Raw genomic sequence first — 26,509 nt, forward strand, 5'->3', positions numbered from 1 at the left:
TTTTCTGTACTTGGTCGCTGCGCTTGAGGAGGGCTTGCCACAGGAAAAGGCATGACATATGCGTGCCTTCGACTAATGAAAGCAAGCCGATTTAATTAGGGAAACCCACGAACCAATAAAAAGAACTGACGTGAAGTTGACAGGGCTCGGAGCCCTTTTCTAAATACAGAAGAGTCTCCCTGCTATACGCATGCGCGAGCGCATGCAAAGCAGGCTCGACCCTAAAAAGATGAGTTGGGCAAAGTAGCAAGACCACAGACTCTGCAAACACTTATGACAATAGCTTCACAAATGGAGCATAATTTACAGGAACAAACAGCTAGGAAGGAAAGAGGACACTCTTCACAGCTTCTGGTAGTAAGGCATCCAATTCCTTGGAATTCTGAAGCCATTACTGAATTTACAGAAGAACCAATGCAACTGAGAGTTATACCAGTTCTTCTGCATGGTTATTGTCAAGACTTCAGCCATAAACAATAATATATCAAGATAGCAACAATATATATATATATATATATATATATATATATATATATATATATATATATATATATATAATTACATGCTGATATCATCTGTGTGTTTATGGATGTTTGAGGCACCAGGATACCTTCCTGGGTGATGGGTAAGCCATACTAAAATGCATAACATGGACCTGTTTTAAGTTCAGGGCCTGGTAGTGAAGTAAGAGTTTCACTGCAAGTATCCATTGAAAGGCATGTTGAAATCTGTTTGTGTTGCCTAATCTCAATCAGTATATCAGCTGTAACACAAAGACCTTAGTTTTGTCTTCAGAATGTCTGTGCTTTGCCCTATGCGTGATCTGCTCACTATTGTAATGTCTATTCTCATCTGTAGATAACAGAATGTATACGGTGCCTAAGCTTGTACCTCATGGGCACAAATTCCTACCAGACAGCACATGTTTTGTGATTATTATTTTTTTAAACTGTTGACCTGTTGTACATTCTTTACCTTCCCCTCATGAGTATGATTATTATACTGACATTAAACCTGAAAAGAAAGCACTATTTGGAAGACTATACTCATTGTCTGAACCTGACAGAAGGTTTTAAAAGAATATATTGGAGAGAATTTGCTAAATCCTCTCATCACTAGGTCACACTCTCTAGATGGGGCCCCACTCTGTTTTAGCCAAAAAGGCAATGTTAGACCTGACAGTCTTATGGTGGTCATCCACCAACTTTTTGCCTGCCTCCCTCCATTTTTCTGACACTGTTTTTGCTGGTTTTAGGACTCTGCACACTTTACCACTGCTGTCCAGTTCTGAAGTGCATATGCTCTCTCCCCTAGACATTGTAACATTGATTCCTACCCAAATGCCATATTAAAGTTACCTGTAAGTCCCTAGTAAAGTGCACTACATGTGCCCAGAGCCTGTAAATTAGATGCTACTAGTGGCCTGCAGCATTGATTGTGCCACCCACATAAGTAGCCCTTGAACCATGTCTCAGGACTGCCATTGCAAAGCCTGTGTGTGCAGTTTCACTGCCACTTCGACTTGGCATTTAAATTACCTGCCAAGCCTTTTACCCCCCTTTTGCTACATATAAGACACCCCTAAGGTAGGCCCTAGGTAACCCATAGGGCAGGGTGCTATGTAAGTAAAAGGCCAGACATGTTCCTATGTGTTTTACATTTCCTGGTAGTGAAGAATTCATAAATTCCTTTTCCACTCCTGTGAGGCCTGCTCCTCTCATAGACTAACATTATAACTGCCCTCATATACTTTTAAGTGGTAGATTCTGATCTGGAAGGAGTAGCCATGTCTTATTTGGTATTGCCAGAATGGTAATAGAAAATCCTGTTGACAGGTAAAGTTGGATTTAATATTACTATTTTAGAAATACCACTTTTAGAAAGTAGGCATTTCTCTGCACTTACTACCATCTGCGCCTTACAGCCCGTCTCCAATCCACATCTGGTATGTGCTGGTTGACAGCTCTTCTTGTGCATTCCACCCAGACAACCACAAACACAAGACACTCAGTCACATCTGCATTCATCTGCATACTGAATGGGTCTTCCTGGGCAGGAAGTTTGGAGGGGCTCACAGCGACATTTCAAAGTGGCCTGCCCTCACACAAAGGACTGATAACCCCCCACAGGGATCCTGGCAGGCAGTACTGGGCTGAAAGGGAACTTGTGCACTTCAAAACCACTCAATGAAGTTTCTCCCACTTCAAAGGCATTTTTGGGTATATAAACTGGATCTCTGACCCCACCAAAGCAGAATCTTCTGGAACTACACCTGCACTCTGTCAGAGCAACTGCCTGGCTGCCCAAGTGACTCATCTGGACTGCTTTGCTGTGAAGGATTGCTGCCCTTCTTGTTGCCCTGCTGGCCTCTGACTCCACTGGAAGGTCTCTCCCTTGCTCCTGAAGAGCTCTCCAAGAGATTGGATTGAGCTTGCATCCTGTTTTTTAAGTCTAAGGGTCAACAAAGACTTCAGCTCCTCAAGAAAATCCTCGTGCATCAAAAATCAATGCAACGCCTGCAGAAATCAACGCAAAGCCTGCATCACAGCTGGGAAATTGCAGCACCGCCGACTGGAACGACAAAGCACGACTTCCCGACGAGAAATTCGTCGCAGCGCCTGCCTTGTGATGGAAAATTTGATGCATCACCTATCAGATCGACGCAGCGCATGCTCCTTCTACCAGCGCGTCAAGGATTTTCAACGCATCGCCCCTGGGCATCAAAATGTCCCTGCATCGCAGTGAGGAACCAAGACTGCATGCCTGAAAAATGATGCAACCCCTTGCAGTGTGGAAAGAAACAATGCATTGTCTGTGCCGCGCCGGAAAATCCGATGCAACATCTTATTTTTTCACACATCTCCTCCTTTACGGTTCCCGTGCGTTGTTATTTGTAAACCATCCCAGCTACTGTGTATAAAGAAACAGCTATTGATTTCTAATGATTCAGACTCTTTTAAACCTGTGATATTTCAATTGTGCTTATTGGATCTTATTGGTCTGGACCTTATTTTATTGAGATAAATTGTATCTATTTTTCTAAACCTGTGTGGTGTATTTATGTGGTGTTTTTATTGTCTTACTGTATGATTATTGCACAAATACTTTACAAATTGACTTCTAAGTTAGGCCTGACTGCTCAGAGCCAATCTACCAGAGGGTGGGCACAGGATAATTTGGATTGTGTTGTGACTTACCCTGACTAGGAGTGTGGTGCCTATTTGGACAAGGGTATATACCTCTGCCAACTAGACGTCACATTTCTAACAGGAGGCTTCAGAGCTAAGAGCTCGTATTGATTACAGAGGACTGGATGACATAAAAATCAAGTATCATTATGCTTTACCCCTAATTAGGTATATTTTACAATCAGTAAAAAGAGATAAAATCTTTAAGAAACTTCATAGGGATTATCACTTGTTAAGAATAAGAAAAGGGGACGAATGGATGACTGCTTTCTGTACACCTTTTGGACATTATGAATATAGGGTAATGCTCTTTGGACTTTGCAATGCCCATCTAATTTTCCTAAGTTCATGGATGGAGTTTTTTTTCTGATATGCTTAATCAGCCAGTCTTTGTATATTTGGATGACATTTTGATTTTACCGTCAATCTAGATCACCATTCTCAACACATCACCAAGGTCCTACAATGATTAAGAACCCATAACCTTGCAGGTAAGCCAGAGAAATATGCCTTTCAGGTACCTAGGGTTGGATATTGTGGTAACATTTTTTCTGAGGAAGGTCTCTCCATAGATCCGCAGAAGATTTCAACTGTAACTAATTGGCTGGTTCCCATTACTATTGAGGCAGTCCAATGTTTCCTTGGTTTGCCACTTTTTGCAGGCAAATTAGTAAGAATTATTCACAGTGTACTGTGCCTATTAATAGATTGTTAAAGAAAGGGGATGTATTTTCTTAGGATTCAACTGCCAATTAAGTCTTCTGTAGGCTAAAGGACACTTTTGTTACAGGCCCAGTTTTGCATCATCCTGATCACCATCTTCCTGTTATAGTGGAAACGAATGCTTCCAATATGGATATTGGAGCGGTTATGTTGCAGAAACAGAATGATGACCGATTTGTGCATCCAGTCTTTTTCTAATTTTGTTCTATGATTAGTTGGGATGTCAAATATTCTGTTTTGCAGAAAGAGTTAGCTGCTATGAAGAAAGCCATTACAGAGTGATGACATTCTTTACTGGGGGGTAAACAGTGAGTAGAATCACATATTGATCATAGAAATCTGCAAGAGGAATAGCACGCGGAGTAAATGGACTTGCTTCTTTTTCCAATTTGACATTCATATATATATTACATTCCTGTGACTCAAATATTCTAGCTGATGCACCTATTCCTTCACTAGACTGTTTTTTGATGGGAGTTGAACCCTTTCTTGCTAAAGTATGGCATATCTTACATTACAGAGTCCACCAACTTGTGAAAAACAAAACCCAGATGATAATGTAGTTAAGTTGCAGTCGATCACCTTTTCAGCCTCCTCTACTTCTAGTTAATGACCAGGAAGAATATTAAGTTGAGAAGATACGTTCTTTTCAAGTACTTTATAGGTGTCCCTAATTTGAGGTACACTGGAAAGTATAAGATGTTTGCAATCAAACGTGGGAACCTGCTGAGAATATTCATGCTCCTTGTCTTCTTAAACATTTTTTGCTCTCCCAATCATCTGTCCTTTCAGTACTCAGGCTTAGTATATGTGTATGTTGCGCTGGTGTTTTTTGGACTTTTTGTGGGGTAGGGTTAAATACTGTTACACTTCATGGCCAACATGGAGTATGGCATGCTGCAGATTCTGGCCTGCATGAGACCTAATGTTGCTGAGCAATGTATTGCACACTCCCAACATGGTAAGGGAAGACCTCATACGCTCCACTCTTGTGCGAAATGGACACGTTGGAACAGAAGATTTTTAAGTCTCTGGCATAACCATGTGAGCATTTAGTGATATGAGGTCTGTATGCCAAGGAATGTCTTATTAGAGGAAGTAACATGCATTAATGGGGTATGCTAATACAAGATGGCTGTAATGGGTTTCTAGGTCATGCTTGGGATTGCCAGCACTAGTTCCTATATAGAGGGATATTTTTAATGCTTCAATATGATTCCGTCTTCATCTTACCTAAGGCCCCTTGCTCGCTAGTTCCTTATTTCTTCTTTTCAGGGTACATTGGTGTTGTGTTTGTGTTCTTTTTTCCTTGCTTTGAATTGCGTATGTTCTCTTGTATTGTTTGCTTTTGTTGAGAGGTTTTTAATTTCTTGTATTTTTCCCCCCTCAGGTACAACATTTACATCTTGACTCCTTTTATTCTGAGTGTCTTTTGATTACAATTGCCTAGGGCCTCCTTACTGTCCTTTAGTCTCTCTTAAGGACAGTGCTGAGGATGCTGGGGAAGGTCGCTCGTATAACTCTTGCTCTACAGTCCAGGAAAAGTTAAGAGAGGTGCAAAGTGACATTAACATACATAAATCACACTCCCTTGTCTCTGGGGTTAAACATTAAAACATTGAAGGCATTCTGTTTGGTGTAGATTCTTTGTTAGACACTCATTATAAATACCCAAGCATCTTCTTAGGGATGCGTCACTTGACTATGTCCAGGTTTGCGGCGTAATGCTTCTTATTTCATGAACAACTCAAAGCAGTATACTCAAAAAAATAAAGACGACAAACATGAAAAGATATCAGAAAACTGCAAGCAACCTTTGAAAAAAGTAGCAGTTTTTAGCAAAACAGAGGAAGACACACCATTACGAAGAACAGTCCTTCACAGTGCTCTATCTATATCCACCTCAATGTGGAAAACTCATAAAGACTGTTCATATGTTTAGAATGATTACTTACCATCTTTTCCTGGTTTACTCTTTCTGATGAAATCATTCAAATACCTCAAGGAGTCAAAAAAGTATTCTGCTTCATTCTGACCTAAAATCTAGAAAGAGGGAGACAAAAGGACTTTTGAGGTATACACAAAGTTGATCAGAGTAAAACTACCCTTCTTAAAAAATAAAATCTGAATAGTGAACATATAGTAGGAGAGCAGAAGAGTAACACAAGTACTTGAAACCTACAGAGCTTGATCTTGCAGAACAGCATTTACAGAAACATTCAAAAATGTGATTTATCTGTTTTATGATGATCTATGGGGCATGCAAATTCTACACAGGTAGTTACAATGAACTACCTTAAATCATACATCTCTTAGGTTTAACAATTTATTATTAATTGGTAACATAGTTAGCCTATCAAATAACCCAATGGTGCTGGCAAGGAACCCTATTAAATATCCCAAAACCTTTTCATAACCATCCCCCAAAAATGAAAGGCATGCCTAAAACCTTAGTTCTCCAAAACGTCAGAGTCTCTGCATGTGGCAAGGGAGTAAGAGGGAGCAGCATACCACAGAAACAACCTCCAAGGGGAAATTGGCAACTCAGAAATGCATAAAGTGTCCCACAAGTCCCTTTTCCTGCCACTTAGGATGAACAAACAAAAATATGATCATTAACATTTGTAATATAGATCAGAACAGAAACAATGAATAGAAACCTCGGTCCCTACAGTATTGCCCTGGCTGAATAATCAAAGGGACATGTGAGCTGCGAGCTAACTCAATCTGAGGGAAAGTATGAACTATCTCCTCATGCCTCACTGCGCATTGCAGGTGACCATGTTTATGCTTCAAAACTTTAAAAAAATGGAATCCTTTTTAAAGATTGTACAACTGTCTCCTCTACAGAGTTGCTTTACTCATGTCTGGGAAAACATGTGGATGCTTGATTTATAAGTGGTGGATCTGGTTAGAATTCTGTTTATATGGTATTTGCCAGTTCTGTGAGAATTGTACCAGCGCCTGAACTTTTATAAGATGGGCTCCTTGTGGAGAGCCTGATGGCAGTGTTGAATTTGGCTCAACATGGTGACGCTTAAAAATGTCTAGACCACCTCTTGCAGCACTCTGCCTTCTGCTAGAGAGAGTGCCTCCAGTATTCTGAGGAAACCACCTCTCACTACATTTTCCAGTATTGTACTAACCCACAAGAAAGAACAAAGTTCAAATAGTTCCAAAAGACACCTCTCTCTCTCTCACTTCCCTCATAGTGCACTCACCCCACAAAAGGGCTGTTTTTACCACCGGTGTCTTGGTAGGGGTAGTGCTCATGGCTCATATCTACTGCAGGTCCATTTGCTTAGGCTAGAATCTTGCTTGTGCAGGCAAAGTTTCACTGGTCCAAAAGATATGCATTTAACTAGGGGAAGGATCAGGGTTTCAGTGTTTTTATAGGAGATCTCTCAATGCATACTGTAAAGTTAGGTCTTCCATCATCCTGCAGGGGACATTGTGCTACTGTGCTTCAATGTTCCCCGCACTTCCTCCCCAGCCCTTAGTGCTGCCACCATGCAGAGTGCAGGGGAAGCCTCTCAGTTTTGTATCACTGGTTTCCACTGTTTGACTGGTAACAAGGGTTAACATTCACACACAAGCTAGTGCCATTCTTTGAGCCCTCAGCATTGCAGCCAAAGAGATGCTGCCCTCAGGTCAGCCACATCTAGCACTGCAATTCACCCTCCGGGGTTTGATCATCCATCAAACTGCACCACTGCTGCTCACAACCCAAGATCACCAGCCACTCTAGGCATCCATTGTTTACATCACTTAGGGCCAGATGTACTAAGATTTTTTTCTGGTTGCAAATGGCCCCATTCTCAGAATCAGACCATTTGCAACCAGAAAAAAGCATATTTGAATGTACAAAAACCTATTTTGTGATTCAGTAATGTATTACCAAATAGCAAAAGGGGTAGCGATTCGTTATTAGGAAGGGGTGTGCCAAGGGACTGGTATGTAGGAATGTTTTATGACCGGGAATGTGGTTGTGAAACATTTGAGGTTACCACCAACTTCAAGTTGGTGGGAAGCCATTTAGAAACGGGACCCCTTCCTCTTTGTGAATGGGAGAGCAAACATTTTTTGAGAGAAGGCAATGGTCCTAGGGACTCTTAAAAAATGAAAAGAAACCTTTAATTTTTCTTTTTGTAATTCATCCCAAGGGCTGCATTACAAAAAAATGCTTTATTGAAAAAGCAGTTACAGACATGGTGGTCTGCTGACCCAAGCAGGCCACCATTCCTGTGATTTTAGCCATTATCAATGGGTCGCTAATTGTGACCTGCCTCATGGATATTGATGAGGCAGGTCCATTTGCCACCTACTGCGAATCGCTAATTGTTTTGCAAAGATTCGCAATTAGGAAATGACAAACTGGATCATTCGTACATCTGGCATTAGCTCCACACACGTCTTCACTCCACTTACTGCTGCATTTAAGCCTAACATCTGGTTTAAAATAGAGTTCAATACATTGCGTGAACTAGTTTCCCTTCCTAGACCAATTCTTCTATTGTTGTTATACCACCATGGGTGGTCTTTTCAGAATCCCATCCAACTCATTTCAACTGCATTTTAGGATTCATATGTTCACTTTCTAAGTGAATACATAATCCCATCGCTATCTGTTGAAGTAAAGCGTGAAAATAAATAGTATACTTCATAATCTGGGAAATTTAGCTAGTCCTTTCTATATTTGTGTTTCATTGTAGAGGGTGACATCCTTTCGCTTTGATTATTTCAGACTAATCTACCCATTATCTTGACCACTTTACAGAATCTGGAGTCCATTCACTTCATACATACTGATTTTGACAATCATACATGTCTATCATTGTAACAAATTAAAGCACCCATACTCATCATTATTGATACGAGTAACTCTGACCTATTTTAAGCCACATGTTTTAAATGGAAACATGAAAGAGAATATAACAAGCAGCACAGTTTACCTTCTTGCATGAAAAGTAAACCTTATTGCGATGATGTCACTACCACAGACATGTTTCATATGCCTCATCTTGAATTCCTTTAGAATTCAAAGCACACATCAGAATTCATAATCGAGCCCGTCTTCAATGAGCCCTATTCAACTATCAAATACTGACACAAACTTTAACTTCAAAAACGTTCCGTGTTTTCATTAGCCTGTGGATGGCAAGTTTTTCCATGGTATCAGAAGTACTCTGGTTGATGGGGAACGGCCATTTCCTTGTTTTTTTTTACATTCCTTTATTCAGATTTTCATTTGCAGTTATTCACATTATCCCATCAATCCGTATATCAGTATGAATGAGCATCAGACATAATGAATGGGAAAGCAGGAGAACAAGGTAACAAAACAATGGCAGAAACTAAATACGAGCGTATACATCTCTAGAAACAGGACATGTCTAAACATCACGCCCTAACAGTTAACACAGTGCAGATTACTAACCAGTCTGTGTCCACCCTCACACCACCTAACATGGCTCCAACATGGTGCCTGGTACCATCCGTGCACTCATGATACAGGACAGAGTCCGACCACCCGCTGCCAGCCAAACCCTCTCTCCTCCTACCAGTGGATGAAACAAGCCACAGGGGTATCCCCCAAATTCAATATTGTCCCCATTCCCTTTGTACTTTCTCATGTGTATGCGACAAAAAAATGCTGAATGCAAACCTTAGCATTGATAGAGGTATGGTGTATTCAGCCATCAACACTGGGGGCTCTAAAATACACCCTTAAGCAAAAAGGGTCCCCCAATATCAGAAACTCGCAATTGGCCTTGACGTCTGTAAATGTGTTATTCATAGGAGGCCAGTTGGTACAGCTCTATGAACCATTCTTGGTATGTGGGCACCTGGGGTGAACGCAAATGCCTTAAGATTCAGATCTGGGCTACTATTAGGGCAGTAAACAACCAACTCCGCCAATGGGACTATGTGTCATCTTTGTCTGTAAAACTACGTAGAAGGGCTGCCTTGGCAGAGTCCTGGAAGGGGCTATAACTAATGCAGTGTAATGTGCACCACTCGGAGCACCAGTAAGGGGCCAAGTCACAGTAGGACCACGGTATGTGAGACAGATGACCTTCAGTAGATCAGCAGTGCCAGCAAGCATCCACTGTGGTTAGGAGTGCCCTACTCAGCCTATAAGGTGACCAATACTAGTTATGATCATGGCATTCTATGACCTCTCTCCAGTCATCATCTGGATTAGCGATTCCCAGTCACTCCTGTCAGTAGATCTCGGTTGATGCTCATGTGCCTTTAGAATAGAGGTCTTCAATGAGTGTTTGATAAAGATTGGAGCTGGCTCCCCTAGAAAGCTCCCACACTCTAAGATAGTCCAGAATAGGGGAAGCTGGGAGGTGCATAGGATCTCAATCTACAATTTCCTGGAGGCAGTGACGCAGTTGCCAGTATCTCCATGACTGAGGCAACTAGTATTTCAATTTAAGCACCTCTAAGGAGTAAAAGAAGTCCTTCTCTAATATGTCCCTAATCAATCCCCCTGCCTTCCCAGATTGGCCATCTGATCAGTCACCAGTTAACAGTAATGCCCCCATTGGACCATAGAGGTGCCCCTTTATGCACCATACTACTAAAGTATAACAGTCCGTGGGTATCTTTCCATGTTGCTCACATGGCTCTCAAGGTGGGTGAGCAGTGTTGTGATCTCAAAGTCTGGGTATTGCACAATAGACTTAGGCCCTCTGCAGTCTGTGTCACTGTATTTTTCCAGGATCCCCATAGTGGCAGGTCATTCATAGGTGCTAAAAAGTAAGCCATCTGAAAAAAGATGGTGTGCAAAATAATACATGTGCAAATCAGGTAAATGTAGGCCTCCTGCTTTAGTGTTGGCATGCAGTCTCATTAGTTTTAGTAGGGGCTTCAAGGCTGCCGAAATGAACATCGTAATGTGGTTGTTTATGGTGGGAAGTAATGACATTGAGATCACTATCGACAGCTTGCAGAAAACATTATTGATCATGGGAGCTGTCACCATCTTGATCATCTGGACTCTTCCCCACAGTGAAACCTATTGTACAGACCACCATGCAAAATTCTGCTCTATTTAAGCCAGGAGAAGTTGCATCTTCTAATGCACCATATTATGCAGACTCCTAATGATCAACAGGCCTAAATATTTTAAGCCTGTTGCTTTCCACGTAAAGCCAAATGCCATCAAGGAGGGCTGAGGGTCACAGCACATCAACAACAGTGGGTCACTCTTGGTCCAGTTTATTTTGTATTCAGAGAAAACTGGAACGGTATCAAACAATAATATGAGTCATTAAACTGATAATCATGGATTACTTAAGGTCTACAATATGTCATCCGCATACAGCAATATTTTTGCATTCGCCCATAGGAGTAGCAACGCCTTGAATACAGGTAAACTGACTAATAGCTGCTGCCAAAAGTTCCAGTGCAAAAATAAACAGTAGAGGGGACAGCTGGCAGCCCTGCCCTGTCCCCCATAAAACTGGAAAGGTTCGGGCATATTTCCACCCCAATCAACCTGCACTTTGATGGATGTGTAAAGCCACTTGACCTTGCCTAAGAATATGGGCCCTAATCATGCTCTGTTCTGTGTACGGAATAATTAACCCCACTCCATCGAAAACCTTCTCAGTTTCCAATTAAAGCAGGAGCCTATCATCCTGGTCTTTACGCATGTGCCAGAGTATTTTGGACAGAAGGCACTTGTGGTTAGGGAAGAATAGCTAGGCATGAATCCCACCTGGGATTCGTGTATTCTGTTTGGAATAATCTGTTTAAGTCACGTTGCTAGGACCTTCGCACGTATCTTCAAATCTGCATTGAGAAGCGATATTGGGCTGTAACTGGCACAGTCAGTGGGGTCTTTATTCAGTTTCAGTATAAGGCTAATGGGTACTTTATTGAATTCTGGTAGCAGTGCGGCAGAGTACTCCAGTTCCTTGAAATGGTTATATAGTATGGGCACCACTATGTCTTTATTAAGTTAGTAAAATGTGATCAGAAAGTCAATGTTGCCAGGAGCTTTATTATTAGACATGGTCCCACTGGCTTCAGAGATCTCATCCTCCGTAATCTCTCACTCCAGGAGCTGTCTGCTGGCCTTCGATATGGTGGGCAAGCGAACGGCCCAAAGAAAGGCCTCTTCCAGGGATGGATCTTCAGGGGCTTCTGATCGATAAAGAGTACTGAGGAAGTTGGCAACTGCTTCTGTGATCTCTATCGGGTGTTTTATGAGGTCCCCTGACTTTCCTTGTATTGTAGAGATTGCACTAACAAACCTCTTGTTGGTGTAGTTGTGCTGCCAACAGTCAACCGGCCTTCTTCCCCTGCTCACAGTGTTGCCACTTGAGGCGGAGAAGAACACATTTTCCCTGCTTAGTAAAATGGGTATTCAGCTCATATTTGGCTTACACTACGCAACTTAGGACAGTCGGAATAGGATAACTCCTGTATGCCTCAGAAATATTACTGTTGGGCCTGGCCTTTTTTCAGGGTCATCACCAAACTTCTTGCCTCCTTCCTCCTACTTTTTCTCTGACCTGTTTCTCTTGGCTTTAGGACTCTGGGCACTTTACCACTGCTAACCAGTGCTAAAGTGCATGAGCTCTCTGTCTAGATTGTATTGGTGATTGGTTTATCCATGATTGTCATATTTCATTTACTAGTAAGCCCCTAGTATAGTGCACCATGTGTGCCTAGGGCCTGTAAATCAAATGCTACCAGTGGGCCTACAGAACTGATTGTGCCTCCCACTGCCTTTAAATATCTTTTAAGTGTAATTCCCCATTGGGAGCAGATATAGATGTGGAGTTTGGGGTCTCTGAACTCACAATTTAAAAACACAGGTTTTGGTAATGTTGTTTTTTACATTGTAAGTTTGAAAATGCCACTTTTAGAAAGTTGACATTTTCTTGCTCAATCATTCTATGCCTCTGCTTGGCTGCTGAATACAAATCTGTAACAGACTGGCAGTTGGGCTGTTCCTGAATTCATTCTAGACAGTGACACAAAGAGAGCTGAGGTGCGTCCTGCATATCCTGATGAGTCTTCCTGGGCTAGAGTGGGAGGGAGGAGCTAATACTTGCACTTGGAAGGGCAGTGCCTGTCCTCTCACAGTACAGTCTCCAACCCCCTGGTATGTGTCTGGGGCAGGGCAGGGAAGAGGTATGGTCTTGTGCACTACAAAGCCTTTCCTTTGAAGTTGGCCTATTTCAAAAGCAGAAATTAGTATAAGTATTAGACTTCTGACCCCACAACTTTAGATTACATCTGAATGACAAGGGACCTCTGCTAAGAAGGGCTTGATGCTTGAGAAGGACCTTGCAACTCTGCCTGTTGCTTTCCTGTGCTAGTCTGCTGCTTCTGCTTTCAGAGGGAAAGGATTGGACTTTCCTTTCTGAAATCCTGCTTGTGAAGTTTCTCCAAGGGCATTGACTGAGCTTGCCTCCTGTTAAGAAGTCTCAGGGACATAAAAGACTTCACCCAGCAGCACTTGGATACTCCTGCTGAGGACCCTGACTTGCCAAGTGGTGCCAATCCAGTTCCTGGGCCCTTGGAAGTGAGTTCTGGTGAGAAAACAGGAAAAAACAGGCACCCTGACTCTGGACAACTCCAGAACCGGCGCCACTGCACGACCCCGTGCCACTGCCTGCAACCCCAAGTTGTGGTCCCCGCTGGAGTGTGATGACCCAAATAGACACTGCAGGCCCGATGCCGCAGCAGCCTCGCTGATGTTCTGCGACTCCGTGAGTTCCGAAGTGCCGTGTCACAGACGTCTGTGACACCTGACCCCACTGCAGCGCTTGCAGCCCTGTGGTGTGACCACAAGACTGTGAGGTTGCCCATTGCGTTTTGAACCACCGGATTCATCTACCCTGCCAGATCGTTAGGAACCAACCCCTTGCACTGATGCAACATTACCTCTCCTGCTCTGCAGTTAGGAACCAACGCTGTTCTGGATCCAGTGACACCTCACCTCACCGACTCCGTGCACTGGCCTGTTTCCTCATTTGCCAATGGTACTGTACCTGGGGATCCATGCGACTCCGTGACTGGTGCCGCCCTCCTCGTGAGTGGTGTCAGATTGTCGGGAACGTTGACACAATAGCCCCGGTTTGAGCTATTGTGTTTCAAAGTGCTATATTGAAGTTTAATCCTTGAAAATTCTTATCTTTGCTTGTGTATGTTGGATTTCTGTCGTTTTGGTCTTGTTTTACTCAGATAAATATAGGATATATTTCTAAACTGGTGTTAAGTGCTTTTTGGTGGTTTCACTGTGTTACTGTGTGTGTTTGTACAATACATTGCCTCTGAGATAAGCCTGACTGCTTGTGCCAAGCTACCAAGGGGGGTGAGCAAGGGTTATCTCCATTACCCCAACTAGAGTGAGGGTCCCTGCTTGTACAGGGTGTAAACTGATTGTCAACTAGAGACCCCATTTCTAACTAGTACATATTTCGCTCTCTAGTCTAGTTTGCGTGTGTCGAGTGACTCTTTTCTGGGCTGCCGAGTCAGTCATTAAATCACTCCTCATAGAGGTTACAGATGATTCATTGTCACACATATAGTGGCATAGGAGTTCCCTTAACATTTCCTTGTTTTCCTTTTTTTCCATCATCCTATAATGGTCTCTAGTGCTTAGATGTCAGGGAGGCATGCCCAAGTTCAACCTTGAGTATGGGTGGAGCATGATCTGAGATCCCTCCCTCCGCTATGTTACAGGTATGTAGCAAGGCCAATAAAGAATATGTCATGAGAAAAAAAGTTAATTCTGGATCAAGTGCCATGTACACAGGACAGAAAAGTATGTTCCCTGTACCGTGGATGTGACAAATGCCAGAGGTCAAGCAAGCCATGCTCCTCTATTACATCCAACAGGACAGCCCTGTCCTTAGCATTGGCGTTGTGCAGAGGTGCAGAGAGGTAAATAAGGATCTAGTGCCACTTTCACTCCCATGAACAAAAGCTGGCATGTATGCTTCCCCTTGGATATTAGGATACACCATCCTGTAGTACAGGAGAGCGTGGTGGCAAGGCTGGTGGCACCTGGCTACTCCCGGGCCTGGTCTGCACCCATGGCATGCTCTCTCAGCTAAGGGCAGAGGTGTTAATTGCCCAAACTAGTATTGAGGGTTTCCCTCTGAGATTTTAATTTTTCTAAATTATACAGATTTGTTTAAGTTTTGCCGTTTTAGTTGTTTTTATTTTAGGCATAATCTGACAGTAGGATGACAGTACTTGACAAATCAACCCCATGTGAATGTACAGGGTATGTACTGCTGACTCTGCTACCTCCACTCTGTAGTTCTACGAGGCTTCCGAATGGCGAGTGTATTGGCTCCTTGTGCTCCGAGTGCTGAGCCAATGAAGGAAGATTTGCAGGACAGGCTTGCAGTAGGGTACCAGCTGAAAACTGGGTGCCATTGATATTTTATTTGCAGGCAGAGAGCGATGTCACAGGAATCATATGACAAACTTCTTTCTATTGGTGATAAAGCAATTTCTTAGGGTTTATTGGTCATTGTGAGGGTGTCAGAGGCTCAGTCCTGAAATCAGAAAATAACAAAACAAAATACTCCTCGCGCTGAGTCTTAAAATGTATCTTTTCTTATACCCACCTGTTGAGGCTATATCTACAGTCTAACATGTTTTCTAACTATACACATATAAATATGCATGTCTATCAAACATATAATTTCAGTGCCCTCGCCATGCACTGCTAATTACCCCACAAATTACAGCACTCATGCCACTTTTCATAACATCATTGATAATATCAATGTAATACTGCCACTTACTATTTTGACTAAAAAAATGCATGGCAGGGGTGCGAGTTATAGTTACCTTAGGGCACAAGTTATAGTTCCTTGAGGTAACGCTAACTATAACTGGTGAACTTCTAAGTTTTTGTATGTTTAAAATGTGAACCTAAATATAACGTCCCTGTAACCTTTGATTTTTTAAGTGATTATATATATAGGTCTCGTCTCTGCAGCATGGCTGAAGAGGAGAGAAAAAGTCCATCATGCAGCTGTGGTTTCATTATGTAGGTGCGTGCACCAGGCACGCACACCCGCACAAAATGACACAGGTGCTTTTTTCCCTTTTTATTTACTGTATAAGTTGGATCAATAAATAAAACAAAAGTAGCAAAAAAACGTTTTTTAAAGGAGGTGTGTAGAAGCAACACTGAGATGAAGAGTTCATTTGGGGAAAACCACTCTAAGGTAGGCAGGGAAAAGCAACAAGAGGAGTAATGTGGAAAGAGTGAGTCAGAGGCAACATGCAAGGAGAGGACAGGGGAAGCAACACAGAGGGTGCTGGTAGGAGGAAACATGATGGAGGGTGAGGAGTTGAGGCAACATGGAGGACAGAGGGAGAAGTACACCACATAGGCGAGAGAGAGCTGGGTGAGGGAGAAGCACATGGGGAGAAAGTAACTCAGGAGAAGCATACCAAGGCGAGTGGAACATCAAGGGGGCTAGTAGAAGCACATGGGTGAGAGACAGCAATATAGAGAGGAGTGGGGGACGAGAAGGACATGAGGGAGACAGCTGGAAAACCCATGCACTCACAATGAACAGGCTCTAAGCCCACTGGAAGCAGATCATAGGATTTTTCTAAAACAGACAGCTTTCTCTTTCTGGTACGCAAGACTTAACAAAATAAACACATAAGTGGTGATAAAGAAAAGTGACGTTAAATTTTTTTAACATGTGTATGTTAAAATATTTTAAATAATTAAATTGACGTCATATACTTAAAATATATATTTAAGTTAGAAATAATATATTCATAGCAATAATTTAAGTTATCTAATAAATAACATGTAAAGTAATGGAAGAATTAAATACTAAGCATGAATTAATCCTAATATTTTAAATATTTTAAACATATTTAATTTAATAGATAAGTATATGTCTTTGAAAATTACATTTTTCTTATTTTAAGATTTGGGTTTGAAGGGTCGTAAGAGGATTCTATGGTTCACATTTGGGTGTTTTTAGGGGAGATCAGGAGTTTTTAGGGTTCACGGATGGGTGGTGTTTAGGTGTAGTAAGGAGTGTTTAAGGTTCAGGGATGGGTTGTGCTCATGGTTAGTAAGAGGCTTTTAGGGTTCAGTGATGAATAGTGCTTAGGCGAGGTAAAATTTGTTAGGTTTCAGGGATAGGTAGTATTTAGGTGTGGTTTAGAGGTTTTTGGTTTCAGGGTAGTGTAGTGTTTAGGGAAAGTAAGTTTTTTTTTTTGGATTCACGGATGGGTAGTGTGTAGGGGTAGTAAGGGATTTTGAAGGTCCTCGGTGTGTAATATGAGATTTCATAAAATTAGTAAATATAAATAATTCAAATATTGAAATTAGTCAACATTATTCTAATTTTAAACATTAAAATGAAATATTAGAAAATAAAAGTACTTTTTGTATTAAAGCATGTTTAGAGTTAAACATATATATATATATATATATATATACATATATATTGAAAATGTCACTTACCCAGTGTACATCTGTTCGTGGCATCAGTCGCAGTAGATTCGCATGTTCTGCAATAGCTCGCCATCTGGTGTTGGGCCGGAGTGTTACAAGTTGTTTTTCTTCGAAGAAGTCTTTCGAGTCACGGGACCGAGTGACTCCTCCTTTTGTCTCCATTGCGCATGGGCGTCGACTCCATCCTTGATTGTTTTTCCCCGCAGAGGGTGAGGTAGGAGTTGAATTGTAGTAATAGTGCCCATGCAATGGAGTGACTAAGTATGCACTTATTTAAGGTTGAGATGATACATATATAAATAATTGAAGGTAACTTCCAAACTGCTACAGGCTCCCGGGGAGGCGGGTGGGCACATGCGAATCTACTGCGACTGATGCCACGAACAGATGTACACTGGGTAAGTGACATTTTCAGTTCGATGGCATCTGTCGCTGTAGATACGCATGTTCTGCAATAGACTAGTAAGCAGTTATTTCCCCAAAAGCGGTGGATCAGCCTGTAGGAGTGGAAGTAGTCTGAAATAATGTCCTTAATACAGCTTGACCTACTGTGGCTTGTTGTGCGGATAACACGTCTACACAGTAGTGCTTGGTGAATGTGTGAGGCGTAGACCATGTGGCTGCCTTACATATTTCTTGCATTGGGATGTTTCCTAGAAAGGCCATGGTAGCACCTTTCTTTCTGGTTGAGTGTGCCCTTGGTGTAATGGGCAGCTGTCGTTTAGCTTTAAGGTAGCAGATTTGGATGCATTTAACTATCCATCTGGCTATACCTTGTTTTGAAATTGGGTTTCCTGCATGAGGTTTTTGAAATGCAATAAAGAGTTGTTTAGTCTTTCTGATGTTCTTTGTTCTGTCAATGTAATACATTAATGCTCTTTTGACATCTAATGTATGTAGTGCCCTTTCAGCTACGGTATCTGGCTGTGGAAAGAACACCGGAAGTTCCACTGTTTGATTTAGATGGAACGGTGAAATAACCTTTGGCAAAAATTTAGGATTGGTCCTTAGGACGACTTTATTTTTGTGTAGTTGTATAAAAGGTTCCTGTATAGTAAACGCCTGAATCTCGCTTACTCTTCTCAGGGAAGTAATGGCGATGAGAAATGCCACCTTCCAGGTTAGGAACTGTATGTCGCAGGAGTGCATGGGTTCAAAAGGTGGACCCATAAGTCTAGTTAGGACAACATTTAGGTTCCATGAAGGAACAGGTAGTGTTCTTGGTGGTATAATTCTCCTAAGGCCCTCCATGAATGCTTTAATGACTGGTATTTTATATAGGGAAGTTGAATAGGTAGTCTGCAGGTATGCAGATATTGCTGCAAGGTGAATCTTAATGGAAGAGAAAGCTAGGTTAGATTTTTGTAAGTGAAGCAAGTAACCCACTACATGTTCTGGAGTTGTGTGTAATGGTTGTATTTGATTAATATGGCAGTAGCAAACAAACCTCTTCCATTTACTTGCATAGCAGTGCCTGGTGGATGGCCTTCTTGCTTGTTTTATGACTTCCATACATTCTTGGGTAAGTTGTAAGTGCCCGAATTCTAGGATTTCAGGAGCCAGATTGCTAGATTCAGCGATGCTGGATCTGGGTGTCTGATCTTTTGGTTGTGCTGTGTCAACAGATCTGGCCTGTTGGGCAATTTGATGCAGGGTACCACTGATAGGTCTAGCAGCGTTGTGTACCAGGGTTGCCTTGCCCAAGTTGGTGCTATCAATATGAGTTTGAGTTTGCTTTGACTGAGTTTGTTTACCAGGTAGGGAAGGAGAGGGAGAGGAGGAAAAGCGTAAGCAAATATCCCTGACCAGTTCATCCATAGGGCATTGCCTTGGGATTGTTTGTGTGGGTATCTGGATGCGAAGTTTTGGCATTTTGCGTTCTCCTTTGTCGCAAACAAGTCTATCTGAGGTGTTCCCCAGAGTTTGAAATAAGTGTTCAGTATTTGGGGGTGAATTTCCCATTCGTGGACCTGTTGGTGATCTCGAGAGAGATTGTCTGCGAGTTGATTTTGTATCCCTGGTATAAACTGTGCAATTAGGCGAATTTGGTTGTGAATTGCCCAATGCCAAATTTTTTGTGCTAACATGCTTAACTGCGTGGAGTGCGTCCCTCCCTGCTTGTTTAGATAATACATTGTTGTCATGTTGTCTGTTTTGACGAGAATGTATTTGTGAACTATTATTGGTTGGAAAGCTTTTAGTGCTTGAAAAACTGCAAGAAGTTCTAGGTGATTGATATGCAGTTTTGTTTGATGTACGTTCCATTGTCCTTGTATGCTGTGTTGATCGAGGTGTGCTCCCCACCCTGTCATGGAAGCATCTGTTGTTATTACGTATTGTGGCACTGGGTCTTGAAAAGGCCGCCCCTTGTTTAAATTTATGTTGTTCCACCACAGAAGCGAGAGGTAAGTTTGGCGGTCTATTAACACCAGATCTAGAAGGTGACCCTGTGCTTGAGACCACTGTGATGCTAGGCATTGTTGTAAGGGCCTCATGTGCAGTCTTGCGTTTGGGACAATGGCTATGCATGATGACATCATGCCTAGGAGTTGTAATACCATCTTTGCTTGTATCTTTTGTGTTGGATACATGCGTTGTATGATGGTGTTGAAATTTTGAATTCTTTGTGGACTTGGAGTGGCTACTCCTTTTGATGTGTCTATTATGGCTCCCAGGTATTGTTGTACCTTGCGTGGCCGAATCTTGGATTTTGTGAAATTGACGGTGAACCCTAGTTTGAAGAGGGTTTGTATGATATGATTTGTGTGATTTGAGCACTCTATTAACGAATGGGCCTTGATTAGCCAGTCGTCTAGATATGGGAACACATGTATTTGCTGCCTTCTGATGTGTGCAGCGACTACCGCTAGACATTTGGTAAAGACTCTTGGTGCGGTTGTTAATCCGAAAGGCAGTACCTTGAATTGGTAATGTATTCCTTTGAATACAAACCTTAGGTATTTCCTGTGCGATGGGTCAATTGGTATATGGAAATAAGCATCCTTGAGGTCTAAAGTTGCCATGTAGTCGTGCAGCTTTAGCAATGGCAATACTTCTTGTAGTGTGACCATGTGGAAGTGGTCTGATTTGATGAAAGTGTTGACTACTCTGAGGTCTAGGATTGGTCTCAGTGTTTTGTCCTTCTTTGGTATCAGAAAGTACAGTGAGTAAACTCCTGTGTTTATTTGTGTGTTTGGCACTAATTCGATTGCATTCTTTTGCAATAGTGCCTGCACTTCTATCTCTAGGAGATTGGAATGGTGTGTTGTTAAATTTTGTGGTTTTGGTGGTATGTTTGGAGGGAACTGTAGAAATTCTATGCAGTAACCATGTTGGATAATTGCTAGAACCCAAGTGTCTGTAGTGATTTTCTCCCATGCTCTGTAATAATGACCTATTCGTCCCCCCACTGGTGTTGTGTGGAGGGGGTGAGTGACATGTGAGTCACTGTTTAGTAGTAGGGGTTTTGGGGCTTTGGAATCTTCCTCTATTTCTAGGGAATTGCCCTCCTCTATATTGTCCCCGAAAACCTCCTCTATACTGTCCTTGGTAACTGGACGGTGTGGCTTGTGAGGTACTGGCTTGTGTGCTTTGACCCCGAAACCCCCCTCGAAAGGGCGTTTTACGGAATGAGCTGTAATTCCCTCTGCTCTGCGGGGAGTAGAGTGCGCCCATGGCTTTGGCAGTGTCCGTATCTTTTTTGAGTTTCTCAATCGCTGTGTCCACTTCTGGACCGAACAGTTCTTTTTCATTAAAAGGCATATTGAGAACTGCTTGTTGAATCTCTGGTTTAAATCCAGACGTTCGGAGCCATGCATGCCTTCTGATAGTTACAGATGTATTAATTGTCCGTGCAGCTGTATCTGCAGCGTCCATGGAGGAGCGGATCTGGTTGTTGGAGATGGCCTGTCCCTCCTCAACCACTTGTTTTGCCCTATTTTGGAAGTCTTTGGGCAGATGTTCAATGAGATGTTGCATCTCGTCCCAGTGGGCTCTGTCATAGCGCGCAAGTAGTGCCTGGGAGTTCGCGATGCGCCACTGGTTTGCAGCTTGTGCTGCGACTCTTTTACCAGCTGCATCAAACTTGCGGCTTTCTTTATCTGGGGGTGGTGCATCTCCAGATGTGTGAGAGTTGGCCCTTTTCCTAGCTGCTCCTACAACAACAGAGTCTGGTGGCAGCTGTGTTGTGATGAAAGCCGGGTCTGTAGGAGGCGGCTTATACTTTTTTTCCACCCTTGGTGTGATTGCCCTACTTTTGACCGGGTCCTTAAATATGTCTTTTGCGTGCCGGAGCATACCAGGGAGCATAGGCAGGCTTTGGTAGGAGCTGTGGGTGGAGGAGAGTGTGTTGAACAGGAAATCATCCTCGACCTGTTCTGAGTGGAGGCTTACGTTGTGAAATTGTGCTGCTCTAGCCACCACCTGAGAGTACGCGGTGCTGTCTTCTGGTGGAGATGGTTTTGTAGGATATGCCTCTGGGCTGTTATCTGACACTGGGGCGTCGTATAGGTCCCATGCGTCCTGGTCTTGGTCACCCTGGCTCATGGTGGTGTGAGCTGGGGAGTGTGATGGCGTTTGTGCTGGTGAAACGTTAATCACGGTCGGAGGAGAGGGTGGTGGTGTAACTCTTTTCACCACTTTTGGTTGTGGTGCTTGTTCCGTCTGGAACTCCAACCTTCTCTTTCTCCTAATGGGGGGAAGGGTGCTTATTTTTCCTGTCCCCTGCTGAATGAAGATACGCTTTTGCGTATGGTCAGCATCAGTTGCTTGTAGCTCTTCCTCAAACCTATGCTTCTGCATTTGGGAGGTTAGCGAGTGCTCTTCTGTATAAGAGCCTGAAGCTGGGTCGCTTGCAGTTTGTTTCGGCGTCGAAACTGTGTCTGCGTGTTTTTTCGGCTCCGAGGTGACTTTTTTCCTTTTCGGGGCCGAAACCTCTCGGCGTCGATCTGTTTCGGTGCCGCTGTCTCGGCGTCGAGCCGTGTCCACACCGGCATCTCGGTGTCGAGGCTTGTCTCCAGCACTTTCTCGGTCCCGAGAAGGCTGCGTGCCGGTGTCTCGACCGGAGTCGGACGATCTCGGCACTGTTTGGGCCTTTTTCGGTGCCGACGGTCGGTCACCGATTTTATGGGTTGAGCCATGGCCTGGTGGCAGTGGCGTCCCCTGGGCCTTGTAAATGTTTCTTTGTGTGGTTTTCGACGTCTTACTCACGGTTTGTGTATCGTCGAATCCTTCGGAGTCTGAGTCTTGGATCGAGAAGGTACCTTCCTCTTCCTGTTCCTCGAACTCCCGTCGGGCTGTCGGTGCGGACGCCATTTGAAGTCTTCTGGCTCGACGGTCTCGGAGTGTTTTTCGGGACCGGAACGCACGACAGGCCTCGCAGGTGTCTTCGCTGTGCTCAGGTGACAGGCACAGGTTGCAGACCAAGTGTTGGTCTGTGTAGGGGTATTTATTGTGGCATTTGGGGCAGAAACGGAACGGGGTCCGTTCCATCGGCGTTCTTCAGCACGCGGTCGGGCCGACCAGGCCCCGACGGAGGATCGAAAAATTACCCCGAAGGGCACCGGAGCTCTTCGATCTTCGATGCGGTGTTGAATGTAAGTATGCCGATCCCGAACGCAACAATACCGACGAGAATCTTCCGAAATTAACTATTTTTTCTGTTCCGAAACTCGGAGCGACAGGAACACGTCCGAACCCGATGGCGGAAAAAAAACAATCAAGGATGGAGTCGACGCCCATGCGCAATGGAGACAAAAGGAGGAGTCACTCGGTCCCGTGACTCGAAAGACTTCTTCGAAGAAAAACAACTTGTAACACTCCGGCCCAACACCAGATGGCGAGCTATTGCAGAACATGCGTATCTACAGCGACAGATGCCATCGAACATATATATATATATATATATATATATATATATATATATATATCAGAGGGAAAACTTCTGCAGTGTAAAGACCTCCTGATATACCGATAGCTATGTAATGACTTCTTGTATAGCAACAAGCGAATTAACAACCTACATTTGTTCAGTCCACATATCTGTCAAATCTGTGATGGGAAATCTGTCGAAACTGTGATGGGAATTACATCTTCATATGTTTTCCCTGAAACTTCTCCCAAAAAAAGCCAGTTCAGAGTCTTAATGCTAGACACTCAGATTTAGGAAGTAAGAGAGAGAAGTGTGAAGAACATTGAAGTTAATTATCTTGGATCCAGAAACTTTGCAGTTTCCAGAAGCTGATTTTCTGGCAAACTCATCAAAATGGAAAGGACAAAACTACTTATGTGATGAAAATAAACTTTGTGAAAACCATGCTGATGAACCAGGACTGTAAATAATTTGTCCTGATGAAAATTCAATTGACCAGTAATAAACTTATAAAACAAATCAAGAAGAATTTTAAAACTACATGTTAAAAAAATATAAAGAAACTGGTCCCTGTACCAAGACTCTTTTCCATCTGATAAGAAAAGTAAGTAAAAAAGTCACAAGTGTTATTTATCCCTATATTAATAGAAAAGTTGAAAACCAGTATAAAAAATAAAAGCAAGAGAAAACAACTGGTCCTGTATAATAAAGAACATTAAAGGTCCCGGTAGTCTCTCTTTTACCTCTACCCCAGCCACTTGCAGGAACAAGGTTGAAGAGTAGTGGCTGAAAAGAACAGAAGGAGGAGCTAGGAAATAAAAGTAAGAAGCAGAGGAAAACGGGGACGGCCACGAAGAAATAAAATAAAAGGATAGGAAGAGGAAGTGTGTATAGAGCGGCTCAAACTAGTAGTTCCACTGCTCTTCATCGATGAGGTGTGGGTGGGGATGCAAAATATGGTAGCCAGAATTGAGGGGATGCGTTCGTGCATGATGTCATCTGCAGATCAGGCAGCAGCTATGCAAGCCCTAACATCTAACTTGCAGGAACTGCAGAAAACCCAGAAGGAAATCAGCACAGCTGTAATACAGTTGACCCAACACCTACAACAGCAATCCTGTCAACGCGTGCACGAATGCAACATTGAACCCCTCAGGGCCGACCTGGCTGCCTACCATCGTGATGTGGCTGCTATTCTCAAGAACCAGCAGATATTCCTTGCTGCAGTACTGCCCTTAAGACCTTCACAGGGAGCAGCGACCGGGATGTCTGACTCCACGTCTTCTAACACTGAGGTGGGTGTTACCCCTTCAAAACCAACAACAACAAGGACAGAGGAGGCAACAGACACATCAGAAGAAGAAGACATGGAACAGATCACATTCACAAGGAAAATGACCCGGAAGCACTAGTCCCTGCCACATGGCCAACAATTACCAAGGTCCTGCGCTTTGTAACTTGCCAGTCTTGCAACAACTGTACTCAAGCACTGTTCTGCAAACCACTGTATATCTTGTCACCCAGCCCAGTGATTGTCTCTCTCCTACTCATTGGCAAATTCTGTCCCTCTGCACTGTCTGAAACAGCAACCCCAGCATGTCAAAAGCATTTTGGTAAACCCTTGCGTTGGATCACAATGTAAGATGTCACTATAATGGACTCACAATCATGGAGAATGTACAGATAGCACTACAGCACTTTTCAATAAATAGCACTTACACAACAAATCTGTCTCTGGGTAATGTGACATATCAACTGTGCAGTAGATAACTGAAATGTGCCTACTGTCAAATTATGTAGCTTGTCAGTACAACTGTCCTGATATTATGTAGTCAGAGAAATCTGTACAGTGCCCATGATTGCATCACACTCTGCCCATTCTGAGGGACATATCTGATGAAGTGAGAAACCATACACAATCATGCTGTGTTGGAGAGAAGAATGCTTCCTCATGGGATATCTAAGTCATCAAAAAGTGGCCGCAAAATGTTGTCAACATGCAAAAATAACACATATAACAGTGCACACTAATCTAAGCAAACACTACAAAAACTGCATAAATGAAGGTGTCTGAGTTTACATACAAATAGGTAATCATGCTGAACTGTGTCACAAATGATGTATGAGAGTCATGAAGACAAGAATACAAGAGTGCCAATGAGAACTCATCTTATAAGGGTGTCCTTGATCATCTCACTGCTGTCAGACCTAAAACTGTTTCCCAATAACAAGTCTGGAAGCACTGTTTGTGACTTTGAAAACACACTTATCAACAGAAACACACTGTCATCCATATTAACTGAGATTGGTGGTTGCAACGAAGGGTCGACACTTTGCAAGGTAGCTCTGGGCTAGCTGCCAATCGTACAGCTCAGTTGGGATTTGTTTGTAGCATAGGACACAAATGTAATAGTACAAACTTTCTGTACACTGAATCCAAACCCACGATCAAGTACCATTCAACACATACTATTAAGGGTTAACCAAATATTTATTAAATGCTAATCACAGAAGAGGAAACTGAGGGAAAAATCTTACCTACCCTAATCTACCCTGACTACTCATTACCCACAACTGTCCCTAACTAACCTAAGCTACACTTTCCTATCACATGTAACGAAACGTTCTAAACATCTACCCCCCACCCCCTTATGAGACGGGACACATGGAGGACAACACATACTAACCTAAACACATACTATACTATCCTAAACAAATATATTGTTTTTGTATTTTTTTTAAACACACAAGAACCTCAACATAGCCACACACGTAATAAGTAAAAATATAAAGAATCTGGACCCCCCCACCCACTAACACTAACTAAACTAACAGCCTATACTAACCTAACCCTAAGCCCACTAACTATAAGAACAAGGACGAGGAGGGAGGGGATGGAATCATGTCCATCAAAAAATGTCTAGAGGTTGGCCCTCCGGAGGGTCCTCTTGATAGACTTAACACGCCGGTTAATGTGGCGCACATCCCGGCTCAGGTGGCTCAACACACGTTCCATGTTGTGGAAGGCTACAGGGTCAACAGATGGAGCTGTGGCAGTCTGGGTACCGGTGGAGGAGGTCTGTGTGTGTGTGGTGCCAGGCCCAGTGGGCCCTCCTGCACCGGTAGCAATGCTGGGGCCTGGAAGTCCAGCAGATGTAGGACCAACAGTCCCAGCTGTGGGTGGGGCCACCTGGCTTGAATTGGTGGTTGTGCTGGGGGTGGCTGTGGGGGGCAAAGTAGGACCACCCTGTG

General features: G+C 43.1%; 1 protein-coding gene across 2 annotated transcripts in view; it reads right to left on the reverse strand.

The window, feature by feature from the left end:
- The window catches only part of MYO7B (myosin VIIB), a 1,466,311-nt gene that overhangs the window by 136,180 nt on the left and 1,303,622 nt on the right, over positions 1–26,509 (reverse strand). For both annotated transcript variants that reach the window (XM_069213753.1, XM_069213751.1), the window contains one exon: positions 5,867–5,954. In XM_069213753.1, the coding sequence (XP_069069854.1) occupies positions 5,867–5,954 (88 nt within the window). The remainder of the gene's footprint in view (positions 1–5,866; positions 5,955–26,509) is intronic.

Source organism: Pleurodeles waltl, chromosome 11 (assembly GCF_031143425.1).
Source record: "Pleurodeles waltl isolate 20211129_DDA chromosome 11, aPleWal1.hap1.20221129, whole genome shotgun sequence".
Classification (NCBI taxonomy): Eukaryota; Metazoa; Chordata; class Amphibia; order Caudata; family Salamandridae; genus Pleurodeles; species Pleurodeles waltl.